Source organism: Leuresthes tenuis, unplaced genomic scaffold (genome assembly GCF_036924035.1).
Source record: "Leuresthes tenuis unplaced genomic scaffold, fLeuTen1.0.hap1 SCAF_10, whole genome shotgun sequence".
Lineage (NCBI taxonomy): Eukaryota > Metazoa > Chordata > Actinopteri > Atheriniformes > Atherinopsidae > Leuresthes > Leuresthes tenuis.
Genome location: NW_027325364.1, coordinates 3,721,319 through 3,749,163, shown reverse-complemented (window position 1 = coordinate 3,749,163; position 27,845 = coordinate 3,721,319). Strand labels below are relative to the sequence as shown.

The 27,845-nt window shown below is 42.4% G+C and overlaps 3 protein-coding genes across 3 annotated transcripts in view; all 3 read right to left on the bottom strand.

Annotated features, from left to right (window-relative positions):
• Nucleotides 1-399: 399 nt before the first annotated feature.
• LOC140315969 (vitelline membrane outer layer protein 1 homolog) lies at nucleotides 400-4,285 on the bottom strand. The gene is made up of 4 exons (XM_072393588.1): nucleotides 3,917-4,285; nucleotides 2,993-3,105; nucleotides 1,781-2,087; nucleotides 400-493 (listed from the first exon to the last, which is right to left on the bottom strand). The coding sequence occupies exons 1-4, from the start codon at nucleotides 4,124-4,126 to the stop codon at nucleotides 491-493; spliced, it is 633 nt and encodes a 210-aa protein (XP_072249689.1). The 5' UTR covers nucleotides 4,127-4,285; the 3' UTR covers nucleotides 400-490.
• A 5,115-nt stretch (nucleotides 4,286-9,400) lies between these two features.
• pbx2 (pre-B-cell leukemia homeobox 2) overlaps nucleotides 9,401-27,845 on the bottom strand; it is a 65,899-nt gene continuing 47,454 nt past the window's right edge. Inside the window, exon 9 of the transcript XR_011917302.1 lies at nucleotides 9,401-9,411. The gene's annotated coding sequence lies outside the window, so the exon portion shown is untranslated. The remainder of the gene's footprint in view (nucleotides 9,412-27,845) is intronic.
• On the bottom strand, nucleotides 13,263-27,084 carry brd2b (bromodomain containing 2b). The gene is made up of 12 exons (XM_072393583.1): nucleotides 26,969-27,084; nucleotides 24,327-24,615; nucleotides 23,980-24,117; nucleotides 22,671-22,815; nucleotides 20,894-21,057; nucleotides 20,173-20,664; nucleotides 19,929-20,057; nucleotides 18,843-19,088; nucleotides 18,480-18,733; nucleotides 18,003-18,319; nucleotides 16,276-16,404; nucleotides 13,263-14,894 (listed from the first exon to the last, which is right to left on the bottom strand). Exons 1-12 carry the CDS (start codon nucleotides 26,998-27,000, stop codon nucleotides 14,764-14,766), a joined length of 2,466 nt encoding a protein of 821 aa, XP_072249684.1. The 5' UTR covers nucleotides 27,001-27,084; the 3' UTR covers nucleotides 13,263-14,763.

Below are 27,845 nucleotides of genomic sequence, written 5' to 3'. Positions count from 1 at the left end.
TTAACCACTCACAGATTAATTAGCACAATTACCTCTGTGTGTGCCAATGGGTGTCTTATCAACCTTTGTCAGGCCTTAAACTGGAAATTAATTAATACCTGTCCTCTTGCCATTTCTTAATTACCTTAGTTCCAGCAGGAATTCTGGGAAATGGCAGTGTCAGCGCTTCATGCTTATTATGACTTTAATGCACACTCATTGGCTCACTGGACAGGATATAAAACTTGCAGCTCTCACTCTGACGATGCGGTGGCCTGATGCACAGAATCGCCCTTTAAATGGGGTTTAGTGTGCTCATCTTTTAAAATATAATCTCAGTGAATTCATTACTCATGTTAAAGGGATAACTGCAACAATAAAAGATATTCCAGGTTCTTGGAAAGCAATTCAGAGACAGTATTTTTTGTTTCTTAAAAGGAGATTTTTATTATTTGCCGCCTTTGGGCTGAAGGTGTTGGAGGCACAGTGTAGTGAGCTTCTTGCCTGCAGATCACTGTCAAATACAAAAAGAAATATAAGCACCTGCTAATAGTACATATTGATCATTTCAAAGTACTCACATGTCTCACAAAATAAAAATCTATGTTCAATTGATTCGGGATTGAGTCAAAAGATGGAGGCATTCAAAATAATCCTGTTTATCTCGTGTTTAAGCGGTTTTAAAAGGTCAAAATGTCACTTTTACAGCTTTTAGCAGGCAAGAAAGTCTGATATAAATGCCGTTTCTCTGTAATGACTCGACAATATATCAAAACAGCATTTGTAGGGATGATGTTTTTCTTTTTTTACAGTAATTTTAGGTAATCTGACTAACTAACCCAAAAGTATGTTGGAAAGTTTCAGCCTTATCAGATGCAACACCGGCTGTTTTAAAAGCTCAAAGTTTGAGGGAAAAGGCAAAGAAATCATATGATGACTGATAAGAGTAGTTCATGTAGCAAGTTATTAATAGTTAGCAGGACCAGGCTCTAGAATAACTAGTCTGATTTAGGTTATATAGCTGTTTATTTCTGTTAACAAATCTCTTATAAAGAGGTTTCCAAGTTAATGTACAACAGTGGAGTCGGTTTCTGAGAAAGTCACAGAAAGACTCGCATCAATGTTTTCTATTTTTCATTTTTCTAAGAAATTAGTTGCTTTGGAGGAGGGTTTTTTTTTTATGAGGATTGAGCTCTTATCTCAAAACCTAAAATGCCCCAGGTGGCTTTTCTCTTTCAATATGACACAAAATCTGAAAAAATAAATGTACTTCTGTATTCAGAAGGTCAGAAAACACCTTAAGATAAAGGTTTTGGTTTGATTTGATCTGTTTTTGAATGCATTGAGGCTCACATTCATCATCCTTAGGATCTATTCAATCTCCATCTTGTCCATTGTCTCTAATTTTGTAAATTATTGGAGAAGGTTTCATAATGTGAGAACAGCTGGTGATAAAGTCACATAACTAACTAAATATCCATCCCCATCACACTGGAACATCTGGTGACATTTTGATAACATTTTCAAAAGTGAATAAATTGCTAACATACACAAATATTCAACTAAATTAGATTTTTTTTCTCTTTAACACGCTGCCAGTTAAGCTTCAGTGTAATGAGTTTCAGTGGCAGCACCTCCACCACACAGTTTTGACAAAGCTCGATGCCATGGATGCAATAAAGTTGCTGCCACTTTGTCACACAAACTAAAATAAAGCCGGACAGTTTATGAAAGTTTAAAATTAAAGTGGAATTCACCCCTCAGCTATTTCTGGGCTTCGGGTCACAACACTTTAGCTTACCTGCGCAGGTTTGTCACAGCAATAGAAGCGCACATCATTGAGGGTGGAGTCATCCATGGCATACTGGTATTCCTCCATCTTGGTCTCAATGCCGCAGATTCCTCCGTGAACACAATCCTGGCTCCAGTGTCCGTAATCTCCCCAGCTTAAGCCGGGCGCCTCGATGATTGGGTTGCTGCTGCAGCGGAACTTGATGTTGTTGACGGCGGTATCATCTCCCAGTATACCCCGATGAGGCTCCACGCGAAGCTGGAAGGAAGTGAGCACGCCCTCGGGGCAGTACTGAGGGTGGGACCACTCCCCAGCGCTGCACACAAGCGTTGGAAAAAGTCGGTTAGAAGCAGCGCTTTCTTTTTCCCTTTGATGGGAAAACTGCTCGTCTCCATCTTTCAGCTGCTTCTGAAGTAAATAAAATCAAATTTTATTTAATTTATAAAAAATAAAAAAAGGAGGTCGACTGTTCTGCTGCAAATGAGCATAATTTCAAACATTTATGTGCCGTCAGAATCTGCACATTAACACCCAACTCGTGCTGGTTTTCAACGTGAAATCAATATTAGCCACAGAAGTGTACAGATGCTGATACCAATACTGACCCAGAGTGTAGGCTGAGAGCTGTATACTGAGTGAAATATTCCTTTTTCCATCCTCACATGATTATCTGCAGCATCAAGAGGTTTGTATTCCTTAAAGCCTATTTTTCTTTCAGATTTGCTTCACTTTCCTTTTAATATCATCATGAAATACTACAAAAAGACATATCATGTTGAATTATTTAGGGGAAACCAGCAGGCAGGCAAGGTTCGACCTCATGCATAAACCTAACCAAGTAAGTTAAGAACCACTAATAGAGAAGGACAAGTCATGTCTAAACCACCTCAGGAGATAAAATTCACCTTAATGTGACGTACATCAGTAGAGAATAGACTCAGATATACATCAGTTTACATACGTGGATGAGCGCCTGGTGTAAGTGTGCAATTTCATGATTTTTACCTACTTTATTGTATTTTGGGTATTTTACAATCTAAACCAAAGTCCAGTTGTTTGGAACTTTCTTCTAAAGTTTCATAACAGACATAACAATTAATTTCATGATCCAGCAAACAATCTTCTTATCATCAACTTTAACACTTTAAAGATTTAACGGATCAAAATGCTACCCGCGATACATAAAAAGCTCATTTATCAGAGAGTATCACGACTGCTTACTGGCCAGTGTGGGATTCAACATAGTAGAGGAAGTTTCGCTCTCCATTTTCAGAACAGATAAGGCGGATCCCGTTCATGGCGGTGTCATCCCCCGCGTACTGCATAGACTCCACCTGAGGAAACAGAAAACAGTTCCCAGGGTTGAAAACAGCTGGTTATCTCGGCTGCTCCAGGGAGAATTAAAAATAAGTCCAGGTCGGGTTTCAGTCTGTGCAGAGGGGGGCAGGTTAGGATCTGCTGCAACGCGAGCATCACTGTGACCGAGCGCTCTTATTCGTGCAGGATAACGCTCAAAAGCATTTTTTCAAAGCTTTATTAAAACCAAGATAGTGCTTGCTTCAGACACTTTAAAAGGATGAACCACATTTTTAAACAGTGAAGATAATCATGTCCATTTATACGTTCCATTAATTTCATCTCTCAGCCTCCAACTCCAAATATTCTCACAGCTTTTGTGAAGATGGACAAGATCACAGCTACTAAAACTGCTTTGATATACACATGGCCATTAAAATACGCTTTTTGGGACAAATCTGGAAAAACAAAGTAAAAAAAAACAACCAATGCTTTTAACCTTCTTCACAAGGACGCACAAATTCAAACATACGAACCTCCGGTTGGTTTCTTTGCTAAGCAGGAGCATAAAAAGTGGTAAAACAACTAAAGGAAGCAAATAAAATGTCTGAGATCAGAGTCAGAGAAGCAGAAACTTCTGGTTTGCACCGTGCACTAACAGAAGAGAACTCCATACTCACTTATTACCACTTAGTACTTATAAAGAGTCCTTATCCTTGATCTTTGCAGATAGAGAGGCCTCTGTGTTAAACGATCACTTAATCTTAATCTCAGGCAGTGAAATTGATACTCTTTGCCTTGCAGTTTAGTGTGAAATATGTTTTCTAATGACGTATTTTACTCTGTTACCCTGACACTGAAGCCAACTGCAAAGAAGCCTTGGGGACACATCTCTGGCCAGGTCCAGTGTCCAAACCTCTCTCCGTTTGTCACGGTCAGCACGGATTTGTACTGTCTGCTGTTGAAGTCCTTTCCAGCTCGCTGCAGAGCGACCTTCTCCTCACAAAACCCACAGGACAGCACGGCCAGCACGGCCATGGCGGCGAACAGAATTGCCATGGTTATGGCAGTTGGTCAGTGTTTCTTTCTGAAATGCCAAATAACAACTAACTGTGGGTTTTTTGCCTCTAAGCTTTTAAAGCTTCCCTGTAGATTCCAAAATAGTTTTTTCATGTCAGCGTGAATCATTTACAGAGTCACATTACAAAGCGGTGTGGGAACAAACAGCTGGTGGAGCTGAAGCTCAGACACAGGGAGTCTGCCATTCAGCTTTGAGTGATCTTTCATAACTCAGCAGTGGATCCCATCACCACAGAGCTGAAAACCTACAGGCCACTTTTCAAACCTAATCAATAGGTCAAGTTCCAGCAGCAACAAAAGCTTTGCTGATATCAAGTTTTTAGAACGGTTGTTGCAAAAGCTGCTGTCTAAATTATAAAAAAGATAGAGGCAGTAAAGCATGTCTCAGATGCTGCTGAGTTTTTCTCCACAGTTCCACCTTCAGAGCATGGCAGGGTGCTGCGGTAGCAGAAATACAGAAATACGGCACCTCAGGGCCTGAACAACTTCAAGTCTTCGGTTCCATGACTGCATTATCAAAGAGTGCGTGATGAGAAATATTCTCTAAAAGTTGTCAACATCTGTTGAAACTTGACTGAAGAAGCTCATTTTCATTGTGGCTCGATTGTCCACAAACTTTAAAGACTATATGAATTTTAAGTAGGGCTGGGCACATTAACGTGTTATTTTTAAGTTAATTTAAGTTATTTGTCTCCCATTAATGCAGTTTTTATTATTTTTATTGTAAACGTTTGTTGCTCACTGGCTTTTATTTTGAAAAAGTCCATCTTGAGCGCGCCTCGTGTGTAATTTACTGCTGCGGCGCTCACAGGAAACAGTCAGAAAAGAGAGGAATGGCAGATGAAGCGGGCTAAACAAACATGGAGAAGGTTACAGAACTTTTACATTTTCACTTCAAAGAGCCAAAGTTATTTATAAGCTCTGCATTGTTGAATTGTCTCATCACCGGAGTAATTTGATCATATGACTGCACAGTTCCAATAAAAGTGCGACATATGCTACTTTTGAATTCAGTATTGGATTTTGCATATAAAAATGATTAATAGTCATCACAGGAAATCATGCGATTAAAGAATTTAATATTTGCCCAGCCCTAATTTTAAGTTTTAGCATCTTCCAGATGAACACTGCAGTCACTGTAAAGATATTCTGCACATCTTCACATATATGGAGCTGTTGCTAATGCTGAAAAAAGGGGAATCACATCTCCTCAGTGCCTTCGGTAGAAATCCAGAGGAAGAAATAAGTACTATAAGCTCACTTATAGTAATCAGCTATATGTGATGACTGTGCTACGAAGCTGAACTGAAACTGATGCTCGTTTATACGTTGCTTTGCATACATCCAGGGTGCGATTTGTGAAAAAAAAAAAAACAGCGGGATCATTTTTAGAAACATTTTGAGAAAAACCACCACACAACAGCGTGAGAACAGGAAAACTGTTGCTTCTTGTGTAGATAAACCTCACACTTAGACTTTATAAAGTAGGCGGCAGGCCTATTTTGAATGTGAACTTAACCACTGCATTTGCAGAAATATTTTCTCAAAATATTGTTTCTAAATTTGTCAAATAGAAATAAAATTTTAATTATTTTCCGATTATGTTTTTGTTGGTTTAATGGTTAATCTGGTAGACTATAGGTCAGACTATGAAAACAGTACATATTTTTTGTGGTGGTCCTTTAAAATATGACATTATGCTGCTCTGGATCATTTTTTCTCCATTTGCTTTAAGCTTTTGTTTTGGTGACAAAACAGCAGCGCGGCGGCCAACCAAAACCACAGAAAAATAGCGCTTACTGGTTGTAGATCTTCAGACGTTCTGCCTGTGGAAGAAGGAAAAAGAAAGGTTAAGTTTTACAGAAGCAGTTTGTGGCTCAACTGGGTTCAGAGGTTCATTCAAACCGAGACTTTTCAGAGTTTTTGATCTTTTCATTGGTTATGAAGCTCCATTTTGTTCAAAAGTTTGTGACCATTGAGCTACAGTCTGGATGTGTTCTTCATACAGCTGTAAACCTGAAATATATCATAGCTTCTTCTGCATCAGACCAATTCAACAAACTTCTGATAATTGGGATCATCCAAGATAAACAGGGAATCTTCTCCCTTTTTATTTATTTTCCACTTAATTCAACCCATTGTTTTCAGTGTATTTGAGGGGAAAATATCTGCTCACATGATTTTATACAGTTATATAAAAACAGGAAGAATCTGGCAGCAGACAAGATGGCCGACCTTGTGTAATATCTGAACAGACAGATACAGAACAGTTAAAGCACTTCATTAACTTTGGGACAAAGTTGAGACAGATTCTCAGAATCCATGTAAAATGTCAGCTGAGCCATGAACAGAATCTTAACAGGTTATCCGGTCCCAACAAAAGGCTGATAACCAGTCTGGGAATGTTTTATTATATCAAATCAAACAGGATGCAAGTACCTCTGGCTTTTTCTTTCTCTTTTGTCTCCGCCCACGGTGCATGTCTGTCCAGGTCAGTCCAGCACAGTTCTGTTGATGAGAATCAGAGCATCAAAATCACATCTAACCAACATGTTAGCACCATGTTCAGACACAATGGATTAGATTAAAGAAAACTTTCAGTGCAATCTGTTGTGTTCATGTTTCTGTTGGAACTCTGAAGGAGTTGAAGCCATCCCGCTGATAACGTATTACAGTAGTTTACACAAATTCATGAATAAATGAAAACAGTTGTAGTGATTCTGATAATATCAATGAAACAGAGCAGACACAAACAGCTGATCATCTCTTAGTTCTTACAGCACAGTTGTATCCTCTTAAGTTAACATAGCATGTTGCATTTTAAAATGAACATTTTAAGAACGTTTACATGTAAACTGGACTTAACAAAGAATCAGTGAAAGATGAGGCACACCTGTCGGCTCATTGGAAATCAGGCAACAAGCTGTAGGAACACGCGGGAAAATAAACGTTTTTGGAGGGAAACGGTTTTACTTCCGGTCCTCGGTTAATCTGCAACAATTAGTTCCATAAACATCTGCTTCTCCTAACAAACAAGCGTATTTACGCATTTTGTGGCCTTACAGCGGCTGTTCTGCTATGAACCGCGTTTAATTAGGACCGAATGAGGCTCTCTCCTGCAAGCTTTAAAGCTCTGTTAACACGCTGCTTAAACACGAACAGAAAAGACGCTTAAATCAACACCACCGCAAAGCGACATCGTGTCCAAATAAAAACTGGTTTCTTACCTGTTGGGATGAGTTTCCAGTCCTCAGCATCTGGCGTCGCAGTTAGTCCGGCCTCAGCGAGCCGCAGTTAAATAGGTTCCCGCTGATTGCGCGCGCACACCTGAGCGCACACCTGCGCTAATCAGGCGGAGCCAGTTTCATTCACGCCTCCCCGTTTTCTCTTTGCTTTATGTGTTTTCTATTTGTGAAACCTTTATGAAATCCCTGAGATGTTTCCTGTAATAATAATAATATTATAAGGAATGGAATAATATCAAAACCATTCGCTTTACATAGAGGAACAAGACAGAGATGCCCACCCGCTCCATCACTATTTGTCATATTCATATTCAACATTTAGCAATTGCAATGCGCTAGAATCACAATATCCAAGGCATCCGTGTTTCCAGTTACCATCACAAGATTAGTTTGTGAGCAGATGACATTTTGGATGTCTGCATCCCCAAATGCACCCCGTCCCTGACCTGTTGGCAACATTAAATACTTAGGAATGAACATTTCGCCAAAGTTGTTCAAATTCTAGCTGTTCAAAACCATTGGAGACGGTCTCAACTGTTGGATGAACTTTTAGTAGTCAAAATGTCAATATTACCCAAAATCAGTTATGTTTTTACAATGATCCCAACCTACTACCAACTGGTTTCAATCCCTGGACTCTATAACAGGTAAATCCTATTGGAAAAATTATAGACCCAGGATCAAACTTGCTTTGCCTGGAGAGATATTCATTCCCACCCTGACATGTGTGGAGCTACCTGGCTGTTCACCCCGTCACCTCCCTGAGACTTTGACTGTCAGGTGGCGTGAGGATCAGAAACATCAGCATTGGGTGCGTTTGGTTGCTCTCCTGTGCAGCGCTTGGTGTAACTTCTCAGTGTGTCCCTAATATTCCCTTTATCCTATATTTCACCCTGCTCGTCATCTCCTCTTTCTGCGGTTTCTGTTCTCTGTGTTTTGATTCGTCGGAGGCCTGGGGCAGTGGGCGGGGACAGAGAGCTGACAAAGCTGACAAATCAAAGAAGAAACCATCACAGCCATACTTGGAGTTCTGTTGGTGTTCTGTTGGGGGATGCTTGTAGGCTTGGTGGCTGTGTGGTGCTGATGTCCACATGCTGGTTTTGTCTGCCCAGCAGTTTGGTTTTACCTCTTCTGTTCGTTGCCCTGCTGCAGCTGAATCAATGGCTAAACCCCCCCCCCCCCCCCAGCAAATCGCACCCTGCCAGAACAAATGCAAAGAGTGAACCAAGACAACAGAATTATGCTAAAAGTAGTCAGATTTTAAAAGAAATGATAAATGTGTTCACAGCAACATTTCGAATCATCTTACACACTAAAAAGCGGAAATATTTTAAATTCTCTGTTGAAGGAACATTAAGATGCAACAAACATCTATCATCCATAAGCTTTGCAGAAACATGTCAAAAGAATATTGGATGTGATTTGCTTGGTACATCCATCACCTGTCCTGCATACACTACGAACTGTGGGTTTAAGTTTCAAAGCTTTTCATTTTCTAACATTGATTAAGTGTGCTTTACATCTTATGTTGTTTTAAAGATCTAACACAGCCGTGGCATGCCATTTAAAATGAATACATTTATCCTAAGCTGAGAAATATAAGCTGTAACAAGTCATGGGTTTGCTTAGGAGGGGGGGGCATGCTATCTGAGTGTGCCATGTCAGGAGGTGAACATGATGAAACAGCATGTCACCTTCCCACGAAGCTGTTTATCTCCACTGTCAGTACAGCAGAAAGCATGCTCAGGACTTTTTAACGATCAAAGGTTGAAGTAAGAAAGGTTTATAAAAGAATGCTGAGAGAATTCAGTGTTTGATTTTTGATTATTTATTTCAGCAAAGCAACAAAACTGCTCTATTTCCTCCAATACTGACAGTGAACTTTAATATAAGCAGCTTAGAGCTTCAACACAATTTTCCAAGTGAAAAACATGTTTTGAATAGATTTTTAATCAATAAGATAGTCCTGAAAGAAGAGATGTATTACATGGAATAACTTCCATCATGTACAGTTGTTGTCTATACAAATAAAGGGATATAAATTGATGTAATCATGTGCAAATAAAACTTTGTGGCACTCCTTTAATTAAATAGGAACGAGGCTGGAATCACAGTGACAACTGATCTAATATTGGTGGTGACTTCCAACCTGTCCCTCAGGCTCTCACCTTCACTTCCTGAGGACAAAACCCAGGATTCTGCATTTGACTCTTGACATTTGGAGGCACTCTAGTGAAAAACGATTAGAGCACGAAATTGCTGACGACCTGCTGGACACACAGCCTGCTTTTAGGCAGGGAGCAGAAAATACGGTTATGGCTTAAACAGTCTTCTTCAAGCCGTTTAATTAATGAATGTGAAGAGAAAAATGTGTTCCTTTTGTATGGAGAAAATTAAACCCATGAAATGGAACTGGTTAGCAGGCAGTGGCGTGCACAGACATTTTGAAGGGCAAGGGCGGAAAGAGAAAAAAGGGCACATATAACGCGTCCTCACTCAAGAGGGCACTTTAGCATGCGTTTTGGTTCCCAAGAGTGTACTTGAGGGCACTTTAGCACGTGTTTTGGCGCCCAAGAGTGCACTTGAGGGCACATTAGCATGCGTTTTGGTTCCCAAGAGGGCCATTCAGGGCATTTTAGCATGCGTTTTGGCGCCCAAGAGTGCACTTGAGGGCACTTTAGCACGCGTTTTGGTTCCCAAGAGTGTACTTGAGGGCATATTAGCATGTGTTTTGGTTCCCAAGAGGGCCATTCAGGGCATTTTAGCATGCGTTTTGGCGCCCAAGAGTGCACTTGAGGGCACTTTAGCACGCGTTTTGGTTCCCAAGAGGGCACTTGAGGGCACATTAGCATGCGTTTTGGTTCCCAAGAGGGCCATTCAGGGCATTTTAGCATGCGTTTTGGCGCCCAAGAGTGCACTTGAGGGCACTTTAGCACGCGTTTTGGTTCCCAAGAGTGCACTTGAGGGCACTTTAGCACGCGTTTTGGTTCCCAAGAGGTCACTTGAGGGCATATTAGCATGCGTTTTGGCGCCCAAGAGTGTACTTGAGGGCACTTTCGCATGCGTTTTGGCGCCCAAGAGTGCACTTGAGGGCACTTTAGCACGCATTTTGGCGCCCAAGAGGTCACTTGAGGGCACTTTAGCAGGTGTTTTGGTTCCCAAGAGTGTACTTGAGGGCACTTTAGCACACGTTTTGGTTCCCAAGAGGACACTTGAGGGCACATTAGCATGCGTTTTGGCGCCCAAGAGGGCACTTGAGGGCACATTAACATGCGTTTTGGCGCCCAAGATGGCACGACGGCACTTTAGCACGTGTTTTGGTTTTAGCAATCATTTTTCAACAACTTGGCCGCAAGGGGGGCAACCACAGTTACATCTTCCCAACATTTATTCACCTTACAGTTCAACTATCGCTGCCTCTCGCTGAAATATTCTTTCTTCAGCATTCATTCTGTCCCATGAGCAGAGACTGAATATACTGCAACTGCAAAAATCAAAGCTGCTGTGGTTTTGACTCTCAAGGTTTGAGACCTGAAATTTATTCCTCAGGCTCTCCACACTCTTCCATATTAAAATATGTGGCAGCTACCTCATCTATCACTGTGAAAATAATTAGATTCAGACTGGAGCCTGATAAATCCAGCAGAGAACAGAGGCAGTTTGGGGCAGTGCCATTCTGCGGCGGTATTAAAACAGAGCAAGCCGACACAACAGACATTACGTGCTGATCAGCAGAGACTGCAGCAGCAACGATGGGACCGTGAGCTTGTGATAACCGACGATGACTCTGCGAATGTGCCAGTGATCACAGACAGCTGTGAAGAAGGGTTAGAAAAACACAAGCAACACGCAGTGGATGTATTCTTACACACAGAGATAAACGTTCCCTTTGACTTCTTGTGCTTTATCTGTATATGTCAACAACACTGAGCCACAAAATTACAGCTGTGCAACAGCATATTAAACACTTGTCTGATGGGTCATTAGATAAATGACCACATGAAGCAGAAGAAAGTGTTTTATGAACAATTACTGAAGCTCAGATTAGCACTCGAGTAAAAAACTTCTCCCCAAAAATGACAATTGAGGATTTTAAACAGTAATTTCTGACTACGGAACAGTATACAGTACGTTAGTGGGAGTTTGTTGGAAACATAGTCCAGTTTGAGCAATGAATCCATTATTTTTTAAGGAATTTTAAATTACTATAAGTTATCAACAATAATTTATCATCCAGTTCCTTTCAGACTACTTAACAAAAACAAATTAGATTAAAATAAGATGTTATTAATGATAAGATGTTATTAAGATGTTAGATTAAAAGACATCTGATGCAGCCGATCAGGGCACCACTGCTTAAACATGACTTTTAATTGGCATTCGCTGGATTTAACAGCTCACTGTTGGGCTCCGGGGGATCATTTTCTACCTTTACAGTGTCAGACCTGGACTTTAAAGAGGACTCAGATGCAGAAGGATGAAACGTTCAAGTCGTCTTTATCAGTGTCTCCAACACTGAGTGACAAAATAAGAAGCTTTGAAAATGTAGTTCTATAGAAGCTATAAAACTTAATAACGAAAAAATAATCAGAAAGAAAATAATCTAATAAACAGAAAGTCACTAAGAGGATCACCTATAAACACGAACTATAAACTCAAAATCACTCCCTAAGGAGGAAAACCAACTCAACACGAGAAATAAACAAACTCCTGAAAACTGGAGGCTCTACAAACGCTATGAGACGTAATCTATAACCAAAAAAAAATCACTCCAAAAGCTTTAAAAATGGCTTTGAAAAGTCGAAAATTATAAACAAAAACAAAAAAATCACTCACAAGGAGGCAAAAGAATACGAGCTTAACGATCAAGAACAAGCAAGGCAAGGATAACTATGGCTGTGGCGGCAGGCTTGGGTGAGCGACAGATGGAAACAGTCAAAGACAAACGGACACGAGGGCAATGGGAAACATGTGGACACATCAGGAATCAGGAGACACGTGAGGAAGGGCAAGTGACCTGAAACAAGAGTTTAATCTTTCAAAATAAAACAGGAAATGACAAAACCAAACATGGAGAACGCTTCCTGACCTCACCGCGGTGTGACATATTGTACTTGCAGGTACCAAAGGACACATAAAGCACAGCATGAGTGTGCAGACAGTTCAGTGGGTGAGGGAGACGGCATAAAGGAGCAGATCAAACTCAGTATCAACTTGTTGTTCGTTTCACTGGAGCTAATGTGTACTTTTTAAAATGTAGTCCGAATTTACTTAAAAGGTGGGGAAAAACATCACTTTTGTACTCTGTATAAGTGGTTATGAGTGACCCTAGCATACTCCATCTTTGCTAAAACTGATTCTCCACCAATTATTTTCAGTTTGAAGTGCTCAAAGAGACTGAAAAAGCAACCGAACTGGGAAATGTTGCAGTTCATGTCCTCCAACATCAGAGTGAGCTGAGTCACAGTCTGACTCATCACTTCAAAATATCAGGCTGTGAACTCTATGATTCATAATCTGAAGGCTTCTTTCCAACATAAAACAGCTGTGGTTTACAATTCCAAGTTCTTAGCTCAGATATTAAGCCTGATGACTACTGCCACCTACTGGGGAAAATGGGTCATTACAATATATGAAAACAAAATAAGTAGGCCACATCTGGTTTGCTTTTTGTGCTCTGGACGGCACAGGTAGCATCATTTTAAAAGGTACGGGATGCCTTTATATGTGCCACTTAAATAATTCCATCAAAAACTCCCAAAGTATGAGTCAGTTAAGCGTTAGAAAAGCAGATTTTAGAAGCAGGAAGCACAGCATCTTTGGGTTTTTCTCTAAATGTAAACTTAACATGTCAAACAGACACAACACTCTCATTTGTCCTACAGAAGAGATTATTTTAATAAACACAGATGTCAAATGAAAGGTTTCCCTCTGAGAGGAAGCAACCAGCTTGACCAGAGGCAGCAATGCTGAAGTAAACAACTAAGACAAAGAAGTGGAATGACATAATGTGTAAAAAAGGAAACAACAGAACTTCAAATAGGAGACTGAACAGCAGAAATACAATTTGTGCCACAGCAAATACAGTTTAAATACATACAAGCATATATTTTACTGAACATTCAACAATGGCTTCAACTACTTGGACTATGAGGACTCCACCATCTCAAGGGAAACTTGTATTTTCAGGGCAATTTTATTCAGTCAGCCTCATTCATTCCAGTAAGTGCTGCACAGTCAAAAAGATTTCTTCAAGAAACCTTCGTCAAGTTTTCAAGTGCTTCAGATGACTTTGAGAAATGCTAATAGATCTCCTCACATTTGAAGAAGCCTGCGGTGTAACCTGCTAACATTCAGCAGCCTGTGTTCAGCTCAGAAACGGATGGACTCGCCGGCTGGTGAAATGAAGAACTAGAACGGCATCAAAGCTTTTTTAAGTGAGTGCATTCAAAATACTGGAGACAGCATTTCAATTAGTGTCGTGTTAATAAGACAAATCAGTCTTAAAATGGGCTTTTAGGAGAAAAGTGCAGCCACCAACTCAGTACAAACTGAATGAAAATGCAATGTAGAAGCTAAAGTTTGTAATTACAGGAAGTTTAACTTATTCTATACTGGACTTTAAGCCCACCATGTTTTCAAGAGCTACTGTACAGGCTTTAAAATAGACTGCAGCATAAATGTCACTGTCACGCAAAGAAGAAAAAGTGCTGTAAACATAACAGAGAGGTGATCTAGAACTCAAGCTGCAACCAACCTCAGATTCTGACCTGAATATGGAAAGTATCGTAGGGTCCATTTTAATCACCGCTCTAAGGCTGTTAGACTGGTGAACAAGAGGAGGAATATTGGATCTCTGCAACAGTATTCATCTTTTAAAATGTTTTAACCATGAACAACAATCAGGTTCATCTAAAATCAAGTATGGACAAAGGCCAGATTTTAGAAAAAGCAAGGCTCGTGACCAAAAGGTTGCTGGTTCCAGTAATGTCCGAGGAAAAGTGGGTGAAAAAGAAAGGAAAAGGAAAAAGAAAAAGACTCTTCCAGTCCTTTGCCATAAGGGGCAAAGCAGAAGGCTAAGGCCCGTCTTTCCACTCTTTATTACTCCACCTCCCTCTTTGGGGATCACCATAAAAATCTTCTTTATAAAAGAAACATAAATTTGTACAGGTATTTACAAAGGTGGGGGGGGGCAAGGCATTTAGTGTTGGGGCTCTACAGATATCCACAGAGATGTTCCATGTCCCTCAGTCCCACAATCAAAACAGCGTTCGCTTGGAGTGTTTTTAGTTTTAGTTTCAGGGTGCGATGTGTCCTGGGCCAGCCCAAGTCCCTGAGTTAGTCATGGATCTACTTCTGAGGCTAAACTTCTCAACTGGAGTCTGAATCGCTGGTGTCTGAGGAGGACGATGAGGAGGACGACGAAGACGAGTCTGAGCTGGAGCTGCTGCCACTGAGGCGTGACGGCTGGGCATGAGTCTCCACAGCACTGGGCTTCTCCACTGAGGAGGGAAGAGCAAAGCACAGTTTTACCGAAACATCTGGTTGAAGCAAAAGGAGAGAAGCTGAGCACCCTCTCAGCCCTCTGACAGACTTCATCATATTATACTTTTATAGCAACACAAATGGTTCCCTAATGCTCTTACAACATGCCTGTTGTGGAAATCCATCCAGCCGACCTTTTGTGTTTCACTGGATTCTGCTAATCTTCAAATTTACACATCACAACTTGCACTTGAGCCGATGCTAATTCAGCTGCACCGCCTACGTTCTCAGATAGGGTCAAACAGCTGGAGTGTTCTGCCTTGAACACCGGAGGAATCAGCCCCAACTACCTGTGGGGCAGGGCTGTGCCGGTAGTTACGTGTGAGGAACCGATGAAATCAGGAGCTTGCACGCTACAGGAGAAGCTAGCACAGGCTAAACTTTAAAGGTAGCATCCACTTGAACTGAGTTCACTGTGAGGTGCTGCCAGAACTCCGAGGCTCACTCGCTGAAGCAAAGCGGGGGAGATCAGAGTGGGAGAACCGTCTCAGCTCAGAGGGAGAGACAGTTCCAGAGCAACACAGAGGCTGCTCTTCCCCACTCCAACTTACTTTCTGACCCAGAAAACAGCTGGTTTTTGCCACTAAACAAACTCGAAAGAGTGATGCTATTCCAACCATTTATCTGGGATCCTGGATAAATCGTTCTCCCTCCGGAAAGCACAGCAGGCGCTTGTGTTCGCCGAGTCCAAGACAAAACCCCGGCTGTGCGACGGCCCACACAGCCGCCTTATGTTTGAAAGGTCTCTGGCAGAGTCGCTGAGACCAGCACGGTGCTGAAAATTAACCGGCTGCCAGCAGGTGCTGCCCCACGATTTAGTGAGGGAGCGTCATCTGCGCTGATCATTACTTTTCTGTGGTTTATGCCGTTTGTTCCCCACAATATGAGCCAAGCAGAGTCGTGGCAGGCTGTGAGGAAGTGCTGTGAGGCAGAGATATGGGCAGAGCTCGTCTGGCACAGTCAGAGTTCCCCATTCTCTTAATGAGGAAGGAGCCGGAGAGCCGAGCCACATTTAATATTAAGGCCATGAGAGGCTCTTCATGGTGGCAAAACTTCAAAGTCTACAATTCTCAGGAATACTTTGGGGGGATTAAAACCTGATGAACCGTAAGTGGCACTGGGAGATCTACGACAGATTAGCCTCGTCTCTTTGGTGCCAGTGATGAGCTTTGAAAATCCACTGCTTTTGACAGTGAATAATACATATTTTTGGAGATGAATGCAGGACCGACTTTTAGGATGGATTTGGAGCCATGATTAAACTAAACTGAGAAAAACTGTAATCTAGCTTTTAAAAACAACATTTTCTGCAGGCAAAGGACAACGGTGCAAGCTCACCTTTGGGTTTGGTGGGTTTTTTGACTGAATTGAGTTGTCCACTGACATCTTGCAGCCTCTTCTCCAGCTCCCTCCTCTTCTCCAGCGTCAGTTCCTCCTTAGACATACCAATACTGCCTTTCTTTCCTGCTGTAGGGGAAAAGATGACAGCAACCTCAGAAGGATATATAGGGAACTGTGTCACTGAGGGGTTTAAATAAGTTAGTGTGGAGTATTTCTGAGAAGGCAAAAGGCCTTGGAACATCAAGCTCTTTCTCCTCAAGTCTTCTGGGGGAAGTGCAGCCAAGAAAAATCTAAAATCTCTATTGAGAAGAAACATTTGGAGTCGAATTAGAGCACATCCGCCACATACCTCAGCCTCCGTTAGAAGAGACCAACAAAGCCTGAAACGGACGTGACTTTTGAATAGTGAACAGAGTTCCTCTTTTAGGAAAAACTCATTTATTGCAGGTGCCAAAAACTGAAGCTGGATTGCTGCAGGACTGTACAGTAAATGCACATCATAAATGCAGCAAACTTCCTTTCACAACAGGACCCAATGGTACGAATATCCCTCGTATGTTTTAGGGAACATGTGCTGCCAAAGACCACCGAAGCACTTGAGTAATATCTGCATCCCTGCATCAGCTCTGTGGAGCTGGTCCTGCAGCGTTTACTCAGGGAAGAAAACTTTTACAGCAACTCCATGCACACATCTGGGAGAGATGAACAAAATGTGAGTGTAATTCCAACTAAAGTGGCTGAAAAAACAAACTGTCTTTGCTTATGGGCGGTGTTAGCTGTTCCAATACATGCAGCTGCATTAAACCAGGAAGTGGAGACGCGTAACTGTTTACCAGCACTGACTTTTAAATGTGTTCGTTACATCATTTTCATCTCATTTAGTTTATTACAGAGGAGTCACATACTTGGTGCTGATAGAGTGTCCCCACAAACATCAAGTGACATCAATAACTTCAATCATTCAGCATAAATGGTGATGGTGTCTTCATATATGTGCAATTTACTCATGCCATGCACGCAAAAAATGTTTTGTTTGAACTTTCATTTTTGGATGCAGCACCAAACTGTTCAACGACCAAAACTTTTCCAATCTTAAAGTGGAACTCCGGTATTTTTAAACCTCGACCTTATTTCTGGCATGAAATACGTTCATCTACTCACCGAGAACAGTTTGGTGAAAGTCGGCGTCCTTTGGGAGATATTTAGATGGCTCTTTATTTATCTTTGTCTTTATTTCACCAACTGTTTCACTGACTTCATCCACACGCCCCCCTGCAGCACAGCTCATTCACTCCTGTAAGAACGTCCATCTTACTCAAAGTCGTCGTTCACGTCGTCAAAATCTGATAAATATCCTGCCATGTTGCACAAAACTATCAGCAGCAAACTCTGTGTGAAGTTAGCCGACTGTCACAGAGCACGGAGTGAATAAACTGTGCTGCAGGGGGGCGTGTGGATGAAGTGGTCCCAGTAGAGTGCCTGTGTAGAAATCCCTCCGTTAGCTCTCCTATAGCTGCAAGTAGCCACATAACAGCAGCTATGAGCTAACAGAGCTATAGCACACGTTCATTCATTCATTCTTCTTAAAGTATCGGTGAAATAAAGACAGATAATGCCTTATTTAGAGGCTGCATCCTCTAAGCCCCGTTCACTCCGTTATATGGATCTCGATAATACCGGAGTTCCCCTTTAATGGCAAAAAGAATAAAAGCTGTTTCACCTACCTTGCTCCCCATAAGGCTTACGCGGTTTCTTCCTCAGACATGTCATGACGTAGCGCTCCAGCTCCTTCAGAGTGGATGGCTTCAGGGTTTCAAAGTCAATCTCAATCTCCTCGGGGTTGGTGTCTCTCAGCGAGGGCTCCCTGGACTGGATGATGTGGACCACACGGCCCAGCTTCTCACCCGGTAACTTGTTGATGTCCAGGCTAAGCTGGCGCTTCTCGTCATATGACATGGGCACAATTTCCTCTTCTTCCTCTGAGTCGTAGTGAGGAAGCATGGAAGGGGCCACGGGGGGGTAGAAAGGCTTCTTAGTTGTCCTGGAAAATAAACAAAAAAACGGAGGGCAGCCATTGTTAGCTGCTTGACATTCTGAGCATGCGGGTGGAGTTAAAAGCTTCTTTAACACAACACATTAATGCAAAGACAGCACAGAGACACATGGAAAGTGGTGTGGTGCCTCTTCTTTTTGCCACTTACTTGCTGGTCTTGTTACTCTTCTTCCCCTGTCCCTTCTTCGCCTGAGAGCCACCTGCTTTGGCAGATTTGCTCTTCAGCATCTTGCCCGGCATTTTCCACTCCTCAGAGCCAGCTCTGCTCCGGCCACCTCTGCTGCGCTTCTCCAGTTTCTTCTTTTTCTTCTTCTCCTTTTTTTCCTTCTTCTCTTTCTTCTTCTTGGGCTTGACGATGGGGCCTTGGGAGAGGGCAGCCAGCTGTTCGTGCACAGCCCGCAGCTGTGTAAAAAGGAGTTTTTAAATAAAGTTATCTGTGTGATGAACCCCGGCTGGAAACAGAAGAGACACGGCTGAACTGAACTGAACTGAAGTGAACTGGAGAACTTACCTGTGTGCACACCTGGTCCTGTAACTCAGCCAGGCGATGGGCTCGCTCTTCTTCGCTGTCCGAGCTGGGGGTGCTCTCGCTCTCCTCGCTCTCGCTGCTGGGCTCACTCTCTGAGGTGGAAGAAGATGAGGAGGAGGAGGAGGAAGAGGAGGAGGAAGAAGATGTTGGATGCCCACTTATTGACATGGCGGTGTGCTCCATGTGTGGCTCATCTGGCATCTTGGCAAAACGGAACTCAAACACATCCTGCAGCATGGAAAAAAACAGTCGACATTTTTATTCATCATCAAAAAAGGAAGGCAGGAATCAAGAAATCTGGTCAGTCCAACTGTTAAACCTTCGACTCATGACACGTACGGCTTATTATATTAACATTGGTATAATACAGATGCAGTATTTAAAACAACAGGAGTGTCTTTGTTTTTATACTTTTAGAGAAAAACCTTTCACTTGTCGTACGCCATGCAATGCATTGTGGGTAGTAGTGATGTTAGGTGGGTCCTAACCCAAATGATTCCAGTCTCTGCACATTACAGTTGCTTAAATATCACTTTCATTCACTCTTTGGACCAGAGTGCAGCCAAAGAGGCGACGACAAGGTGTAGACATGAAAAGAAATGTTCTTTAAGATGTGGAGGATGAGAGGGACGGACGGCTGGCTGAACAAGGTTCAAGGTAAAGCTTCAGCTCTTTTACATATTGGTTGGTGCTTCGTGGCAGAAAAAACACAAAATAAAAAAGCCAATCTTGTTAAGACGCCGCTGTTTGTCGTTGGTAATTCATGCACGTCACAGAGAGGAGCTCAGCCCCACGTCAGCGTGTGTTTACACACAACAAGTCACAAAACCAGCTGATGACGACAGCTTTCCCTTAGGCAGCCTTTCTCGCTCTGTCACTTTCTCCTTTGCTGACTCAGAGACGTGACAGAGGCAAATCAACCCCCCCACCCCCACCGCTGTGGCTTGAAAGGCACATTTGTCAAAGTCTTTTGAAAAGAACCAGGAGAAGTCGTGACTTTGTGCTGGCCAGCAGAAGTAGGAACACTTAAACTCGTGGTGAGAACACATTGGGCTAAGTTAAACTCACCTGCAGCTTCCGTGCCATCCCAACAACATCGTGATCAGGTGGATTGTACTTGTAGCAGTTGGAGAACATCAGTCTGACATCGCTGGCAAACTGCTGAGCATCCCTGTACTCACGGCAGTCCATCTTTCTCTGATGAAGACATTGGAAATGACAGCGTTAGATCTTAAGAACCATTAACATGTCTCAGTGTGATCCCATTTGATTTTCATTAGAACCAACGCTCATTACAGCAGGAAACGCTTACCTTGATGGTGCTGAGGTCCATTGGACACTTGATGATGTCATGATAGTCGTGAAGTCCCAGAGCAGCTGCGTCCACAGGTGTGTAGAAAGGCCAGGCGTAGGCAGCGTGTTTCTTGGACAACATGTCTTTCAGCAGCCCACTGCAGTACCTCAGCTGTGGACTGAGTTTGCCTTTCTTAGAGGGCTGAGGCTGGACAGTATCAGGCAAATCCTTCTTGGGGGGTTTGATGGGGCGTCCGCTGCCCACTCTGCGCCCGGTACCGGCCATCATGGGCTGGAGCAGGACGGGACCTCCAGGGCTCCTGACCAGGCCCATCCCCGGTGGGGTCTCCAAGCCTCCCATTGAGGAGACCGTGTGCATGGAGGTGTCGTGAACTTGGCCCCCGTGTCCTCCTTTCCCCAAGCCCACCATGTGCGTTGCTCCCGACATGCCCACAGTAAAGCCCATGGTGGAGGGGGTGGTGGTGTCTGCTTTACGCTTTACACCCTTCTTCTACAGAGGAAAGAAAATGGCTCCGAGCTCAATACTCCAGCTTTATTCTACCTTCATCAGGTCTTTTCTTTAGCAGAAACTAATACACAACATGTTTTATGAGCTTTCACGGTACGCAGCAGAAATGATCATTATTAAAACACTTTAGTCTTTCTCATACATTTCTTGGGCTGCCACATCCAACCTTTCCACATGCAAACCATCATCATCAGTATCTTTTTATATGCACCTTGGTTGTGGGCTGTGTGGGGGGCAGACCCATGATGTTGGCTGGTGGCAGGCTTTTGGTTAGAACAGTCTGAGGAGAGTTGGCCAGCATTGACTCCCCAGTGTCTGAAGAGGAAGGCGAGTAGGCAGACTGGGACACTGCTGGCACCTGCTGAGCCCGAGATGCTGCAGATAAACATAAATACAACTTTAGAAATACGACTCCGCTACAGAAAGGCGTCGGAAGAATCGTTACCGCTGAATAAGTGGATGACATCCATCTTCATCACAAGCATTTATGGAGATTCTTTATAAAATATTTTCTCCTGCAGCATGACATCAGAAGTATAAACACTCGTGTCTAATCAAATCATACAGAAGGTGACAATAATCCATACAGAAGTGAGACGAAGGCTCACTCCCAGTGCCTCACCCCTCTGCACTGCAGAGGCAAGGTGCCGCTTTTCTTTTAAGAACCAATGAGTGGTGGGCATTTATCCCCTGAACAGGGTTTGGGGGTCATCTGGATGGCTAAAAGGCTACTACTCTGCATGTTACCTCTGCAAAATGGAAAGAGTCAAGTGGAGGAACTGGGCCTAAAAATGTGTCAGATTACCAGCGTCCTAACAAATGATTTTAGCTAAAAAAAGCATTAAGAAGAACTTAAATTAAACTCAACTAGGGCTGCCACGGTTAGTCGACTCGTCACGATTATGTCAACGATTAATTTAATAGTCGATGCGTCGTTTGTTTGGTTTTTTTCAAACTTTGTTTTTCTCTCAAAGCTGCAGCGGCTCCTTCCACTGCTGCGTCTGCGTTTCAGTCCTTCACACACATGCGCAGTCGTGGTAACCGGGGTCAGCCGTGATTTCACAGGAAGTTAAACCAGACGGGCTCTGGTATCATGGCTACCCGGCAACGGAGCTCAAAAGTGTGGGAGCTTTTTAAGAAAACTAAAGACAAATGTGTGCAATGCAGTATCTGTAAGGCAGAACTTTCCTTCCACAGCAGCACAACAATGATGCACCTGAAAAGGAAGCATGTTGTTGTGGCTGATTGTGAAGAGGGACCCTCATCTTGGTAAGCTAACTGGCTAGTTAGCTGCTAACATTAGCGTAAACAGAGAGTTAGCTTGCTACTTACTCATATTGATAGCTGTAAACGTTAACATTAGCGATGATGATTGGATTAATTAGCCTTAGAACACATGTTTCATGTGTTTTCTGTAACGTTATAACAGTGATGTGTTTGAATAGGAACGCTAATGTTTTCTAACATTATGTTTCAGTGCTAAAAAAGTACGCTCATCTTTAATGGACGGCTTTGTTACAAAGCTACATGCACACCTCAGCAAGCAAATGTCCTGACTGAGTCCAAACTGAACATGTTGCTGTTACATTTGAGTCAGTGAGACTAATAATTCCTGAGTTTCAGGTGTCTACCTGCAGCTATGTTTGATGCCAGAGACAAATGAAGGAAAGAAAAACCTAAAAAGACCCAAAAGCCTTATGTATTTAAATTTCTGTGTTTGCTCCACAGTTAAATAATTGTTTGTTGCAACAAGCTGCATTTTTCAAAGGGTTAATCAACTATGACATTAACTGTCTTTTTTTTTGTTGGCATATACCTGAAACACTCCAAGCTGAAAGATAATGATGGTTATATAAGAGCAGCTGCATCCTGGTGCGATAAGCTGTATGTTCTACATTCAATATATTTATGATCCGATTAGTCGACTAATCGAAAAAATAATCGTTTGTGGCAGCCCTAAACTACACTGCTACGCTTTCCACACTCACTGTTAGATTTGCGGCCTCTTCCTCTGCTGTTTTTGTTGCGAGGAGCTGGCGGAGGAAGCTCAATTTCCTCTTGGGGCATCTGGGCTACCTTCTGGAGAAAGATCTTCTCTAAGGATTGGGCCATCAACACGATGTCATCTGTAGGCTAAGAAAAACAGACAAACATGTTAAAATAATAATAGAAAGCTCAGAACAGTCTGATAACCGGTGCACGGATCAACTGAAACAAAAAGGTTTTTATGAACTTCTATGAAGGCGTGAATGACAAAGTGAGACCTGTTGAAAACTGATGATGAATACAATCTTCTCTTTTATTAACAGCGAACACTTTGCTAAAACACATGGCTGAATTACACTGTCAAAGCTCAATGAAAGATAGAAGCATTTCCATCAGATTAATGGTGTTTGCATCACCCTGAACAGCCGGCTCAAAAAGAATCTGCCAATGGATCTACACAAAGAGCTATTTGGTTCTTTACAAACAGAAAAAACATGTCAAATACAGAAAAAGGTTGAAAAACTTGGTTTTTCTGCATGTTGAGTAATGGCCTCACATCAGAAGACTTAGAAAAGACTCTGAAAGACTATCAGCTCACATCTAAAGACTAGAGTTTAGAGTTTTTAGTCCCAGACTAGCCTCGGACTAAAGATTATACAAAGACTGAATCTTGTAGGGTCACTATTTACAAGACTACAACTAGATTTTTTTTATTTTTTCCCATCATGCTCAGCAGAAGTTTTACAAAAATGGAGGAGAAGCAGCTTTTAGCTGCAGCTGCTCTGGTCTGTGCAGTGATTTGTAGTGAAAAACCCAACAAAAAGAGGAGAAAACGCCACAGAATATGGCTCGTTCTTCTACATCCGCCGACATGTTTGTTATTGACTGTCTGCTTTCCTGGTTGTTGATGGTGTTACGTTACTGCGACCTGCGATAATATTAAACATGTTTGATATGATCTGAAGCCCAAGACTAGGGAGAGACTGGTATGACTGCAGATTACCGCCTTAAACTTAACGATCAAGATGACGGGAGCGCGCCGAGGCTCCAGTTAGACTCCTAAAGACTCAGTTTTTAGTCTGGGACTGTGGAAATCGTTTGGTGTGAGCCCAGCAGAAGTCTTCTGTTTAGACACTTTAAAAATGCACATCAATTTTTCCATCCCTTCACTAGTTTGCTGAAAATCTGCAGATCTTTCAAGTAGCTCCATGTTACAATCATCAAGCAAGTGCTGTGCGATATGAAATGTAAGCAGGAGTCGTGCTTTCAGGTTAGGAGAGAAAGAAACACTCGTTTTCTGCTTCTACCCACCTTGTTGTAGATGTAGCAGTTGGTGAACATCGTGTTGAAGTCCTGTATGCACTCACTTGCACTGCGGTAGAAGTTGTTTTCCAAACGCTTCTTAATGGTCCCCATATCCATTGGTTGTTTGATGATTTTATGATAATCCTGAAAACAATGGACAAGACTGTTTTAATTTAGTTACTTATTCATGAAGCTACAAACACACAACAATCCAAAAGACATCTTTGTTTGACAAAAAGACATCTTAAGAATACGGAAAGAACATCTGAGCTTAGACACAAGCATGAGCTGCAGAAACATGAATAAAACCAACAAAAAGAGTCTTTTAAAACACTTTTTTAAGTCCAACCCACCGGTAGGTTGAGTCTGTAGGCGTCCACAGGCTCGTGGAAAGGCCAGGCGAAGTGGTGCCTCCACAGACACTTCATCAGGGTTTTCTGCAGGTACTGCAGCTGGTTGGTCATGCGGCCTGACCGGCTGGGATCCTTCACTGGGGGCTGCGGGGGGGCAGGGAGTGCTTGGGGCAATGTATGTGGCAGAGAGGGGCTCTCAAAGTCCTCGTACAGCAGGGAGGGCTTACGAATGCGTTTACCCGAACTGGTGTGTTGCTCCATCACGCCACTGGACAACCCAACCAGAGAGCTAAAGTTAGGGAGACGGCAAGAGAAGAAGATGGGCAAAGAAAAGGAAAAGATGGTGAAGTTCTCTGCACTCAGACAACCTCACAACACAAACAGTGAAAGAACAGATATCTGTAAAGCAGCACAAAGCCAGAGGGAGAAAATTAAGAGACACCCAAGCTGCTCTCGAGTGAAAGAAGTGGTGCAATTCACTGATCTGCCTCCTAATCCCGTGAAAAGAGGCTTTCATGAGAAACTTGATTATGCCAAAGTCTGAGTTTAAACACACTTCATTCACATGAGCCACATGACCAGTGAAGCTGCCCTGTAGTCCGATAACTCATCCAGGAAACCAGGATTCCATCAATAGGCTGCTACTTTTAGCACCATCATGGGAACCACGGTCGCATGGATTCTACCAGGACATGGGTCCTCACCAGCAAATAAACAAGGCTGGGGTGCAAGAATCCAAAGTCAATATTACTCGCTCATACATTAAGCTCCAGAAACACACAGGAAACGGTCTTAATAGTGGGCCATGAGCGTAGAATTAATCATAGGACACATACTCTGGTTCAAAAACTTAAAAGAAGCTTTTAAATCCTACTATACCTTTATCTATAGTAGTTACACTTGAGTTTGAGTTTTTTGTACATTGCAAAGTAGGTCCAAAAACAACAAAAAGACTAAAGTAGATCATTTTCTCTGCTGACCGCTTATCATCAATCACATCCTCAGTGATTAAGCATAATAAATCTGACCTTAGAGTTTATAATGTTTGTTTCAAGTCTTTAGATTAAACGCTTATTATTAAGTTTACAGTTACTTTGAAAGCTACATGGTGTGTGCTCCATCTCATTTATGTTAGATTTCATTGCAAATTTGTTGCATTTGGCTGCATAATTATTAGCTTGATAAATCCAATCCTTCGACTATGTGAGTAACTTTGAAAAAGATGTCATAAAAAAATTGCTGCACACAAGAACAATCCAAAAAAGTGTTACACTTCACTTCGACTAATGGACTGAGCTGCTGCAGAGTTTCTTAGCCGACCCAGACGCTACCGTTTGCATTATTCAAACAAACACTAAAAAAAAAAAAAGACTGGAACTGCAAATGTCATCACGCTCGACAAGCTTCCTCTACAGTCTTCAGTTGTAAGGCACAAAGAAGAGGCAGAGGTCACTCAGTCCATGTAGCCAAGAGAAAGCCACCATCATCCCATTCTCTCAGAGACAAGAAATTAAATATCATCCCCACAATTCAGAACACACACCTGCCCCACTGATACACAAACTTTTGCAAAGCCTACTGCCTGATTTTCTACTTCAATCAGAATCACATCAACACAAAGAATGATAAAACAGCATTAGTGATGAGAAAACATGCTTAAAAATCAGGCCAACGCATGAATGTTATGAGCGTAACATTCCTTAGAACCTAAAGCACCGTTGTGTAACTTAAAGATTAACATACTTCTAGTCTTTGCTCCTAAAATATGCGTTGGACCAACTTCTGATTCAGCTAAAACAGCATCGGTGCTCAGGCTGAAGCTACAAATCGGCCCCTTGGAGTTACAATCCACCAGCTGGTGATCGCGTGGTTCGGACGCCCCGCCCTCAGTGTTTGTAAACACCGGTGCACAGTAACAGAGGAACGGCGGTTTTCCATCAAAATAATTAAAAAAAGCCCAAGCACTATACGTCTTAATATAAATGCGCAGCTTTAGAAACTACCAGGCAGTTGATTCAAGCTACTTCCTGCAGTATAAAGGCGTTAGTTCACCCGCAGAGATGCTGTGGCTGAGCCAGGAAAACATCCACAGTACCTGACGAATCTAACCGTTCACTGGTGGCTATCGACCTGCATGCTAGCTAACGGTATGGGCTTAGACTAAGCGCCGAACATACATTTTAATTATGACGAATGACCTCATGTGTTGATCACATGAGATTAGTGTTAGGAGGCTGTCTAAGCAATGAATGACCCGACTGAGAGAAAGCCGGCGGGGAGCAGCCGGCTGAGACAGCCGATGAGGCTGCAGCTGTCATTAGCCTCTCCATATGCCTGCTGGCTTTACACTAAAAAGCTAAAAAAAATACTAATTAAAAAAAGAAGACCAAGCGTACTAATTCCAATATCATTTGGCAATAATTGAGCAATTAATACTGACATAACACCCTGCTATGCAAGCTAGTTAAATCCGTCGTTGCCATCCGACAACCGTTGGCTGACAAGCTAGCGTTCTTTTCGGGAGGCTAACGATAACGCTGTCGTAGCAACACGGTTAAATTCAACGGTAATTTATCTCAGACGAACACAAAAACGCATGAGAACCGGGTCACGGGTCTGCATTCAGATAGTGCGGATAGTACCTGTCGTGAGGTGGGTTGACGGACGCTTCCATCGGGCTGAGGGCGGAGTGTTATTACCATCCAATTTGTCCACCGCTGTTGACGCTGCACTTCCAGTCTATGATCACTGTGCAATTCCAGAAATGAAATGGCTACCAAGCGCTTCCGCTTGACCCTATATAAATACGTCACGTGACGGTGCATCATACGTCCGGTCAAGCCGGCGCTCCCATTGGCTGGACTGTAATGTCTGTCAAACAAAGCTCACCTTCACTGGTGCACAGTCTGTACTCTGAATACATGCAAATATTCACTTTTTACGCGTTCCTGTCCTCATGCGGCGCCGAATTGTTTTAATTTTGTTGTAAGTTTTGTGTGTTTAATATTTGCTGTATCTGGATTATTATCAATATTTTTTTCATGCCTTATTTAACCTTTTGGATAGCCTGGATGGAAATGTTATTTTAAAATAATTACTTCAGCTCAACTTGTTCGTTTATCTCTGAAATGCTTTTTTAGCTTCAGATCTGAACAGCCCAAACTAGCCACCAGATAAGCATTGTGCAAATGTATATCATGCTGGTTTAGTAGAGCACAGGTCAAAAAGCCAGGTGTTTCAGGCAGTTAGAGACTGGTGTCATCTGTATACAAAAAGCAAAGACAAAGAAAATAAATCTTTAAGTTTTTAGTTTAATACACAAATCCAAAAATGTATTCATTAATGTTTTTTATACAAACACCATAACACCAGACTAGAAAAACCTCCTGTTTCCCAGCAGGTATCCCTGATCTGATGTTACGGTGCTTGTTGTCCCTTCTTTTCTGTCCTCATCAGAACCAGGACCCCTTCCTAGTTCTGATGGAAGCGTCTTCCTGTTAAAAGGGAGTTTTTTCTTCC